The sequence below is a fragment of the Marmota marmota genome, unplaced genomic scaffold (assembly GCF_001458135.2).
Source record: "Marmota marmota marmota unplaced genomic scaffold, marMar, whole genome shotgun sequence".
NCBI lineage: Eukaryota > Metazoa > Chordata > Mammalia > Rodentia > Sciuridae > Marmota > Marmota marmota.
In genome coordinates this window covers 5,249,212-5,250,222 of record NW_026000138.1, presented here as the reverse complement: position 1 = coordinate 5,250,222, position 1,011 = coordinate 5,249,212, and the positions used below count along the sequence as shown (strand labels likewise).

The 1,011-nt window shown below is 59.1% G+C and overlaps 1 protein-coding gene across 3 annotated transcripts in view; it reads right to left on the bottom strand.

The window, feature by feature from the left end:
• The window catches only part of Tesc (tescalcin), a 35,390-nt gene extending 34,618 nt beyond the window's left edge, over positions 1 to 772 (bottom strand). For all 3 annotated transcript variants that reach the window (XM_048785654.1, XM_048785652.1, XM_048785653.1), the window contains exon 1: positions 736 to 772. In XM_048785654.1, the coding sequence (XP_048641611.1) occupies positions 736 to 757 (22 nt within the window). In that variant the 5' untranslated portion in view covers positions 758 to 772. The remainder of the gene's footprint in view (positions 1 to 735) is intronic.
• Positions 773 to 1,011: the final 239 nt, after the last annotated feature.

Genomic DNA, 1,011 nt, shown 5'->3' with positions numbered 1-1,011 from the left:
GCCGGAGCTCCGCCCACCCTCCCTCCCGCGGAGAGTTTGAGAGGGACGCCCTCAGGTGGTTTCATTTTAGGTAAACTGCAATAGAGGGGCCACACAAGTGGTCCCCGCGGCCACCGCGGGAAGTTTCTGGGTTAAGACAGCTTAAGGCTTTGGCTCTGCATTTGGGCAGGGTGACACCGGTCGGCCTGGCCACCTATCTAACCCTGATTCCTCCTCCTTAAAATGGGAGTCAGTTCATGTGTTGTCCACCAAAGGGCCTGGGTGGACATGGCACAAGGTGACTGCAGCTGGCGGTCCTGTGGGATCATATCTGCCTTGCAAGGGAAGAGGAGCTGGTGCTCAGGGAGGTCACAGGGCCACCACAGAAATCGGAAGTCAAGACTTTCCTGTGGAGGCCAGGTCAGTGTGCTCTACCGTCCTTGTTGACATGGCCACCAAAGGTTGTTGGGTATGTGGCGTCTGTGCTGCGGGCCAGCTCAGGGGAAAGCACAGGGTCAGGGCACCAGCTCTGCCCTGCTGCGAGACAGGGACTTGGGTGGGCCTGGCTCCACTGCACAGGGTCCTAGGCAGGATCTCAGCAGCCCTTTCCTGCAGACCAGGGGACCGAGCCCAAGTCACAGCCCTTTCCAGCAGCAAGGGGGCCTTTCAGAGCCACCCATGTGCTCCTGAACGGAGACCTGCTGGAGCTGCAAGATCCGCCTCCTCGGGTTGCCCTGTGGAGGGCCAGAGTAGTACCTGGAATCCGTGTTGACTCCATCCCTGTCTACACTGCTGGCTGGCCGCTGTTTGGTCCCAGACAAGCACTCACTCCTTCTGCCTGGTGGAGGGGGACACAATCCAGTGCAGGGTGAGCAAGGGCTGGTGTGGGCTTGGCAGGGCCTCACAGACCTGGAATGTTCAAGCTAGAGTGGCCCCTGGAGAGCTTCTGTCATCCCTTAAATTGAGCTGCAGGGAGTCCACGATTGACCCAGAAGGGACCCGCCAAAGCCACAAACAAGGTAAATAAACGCT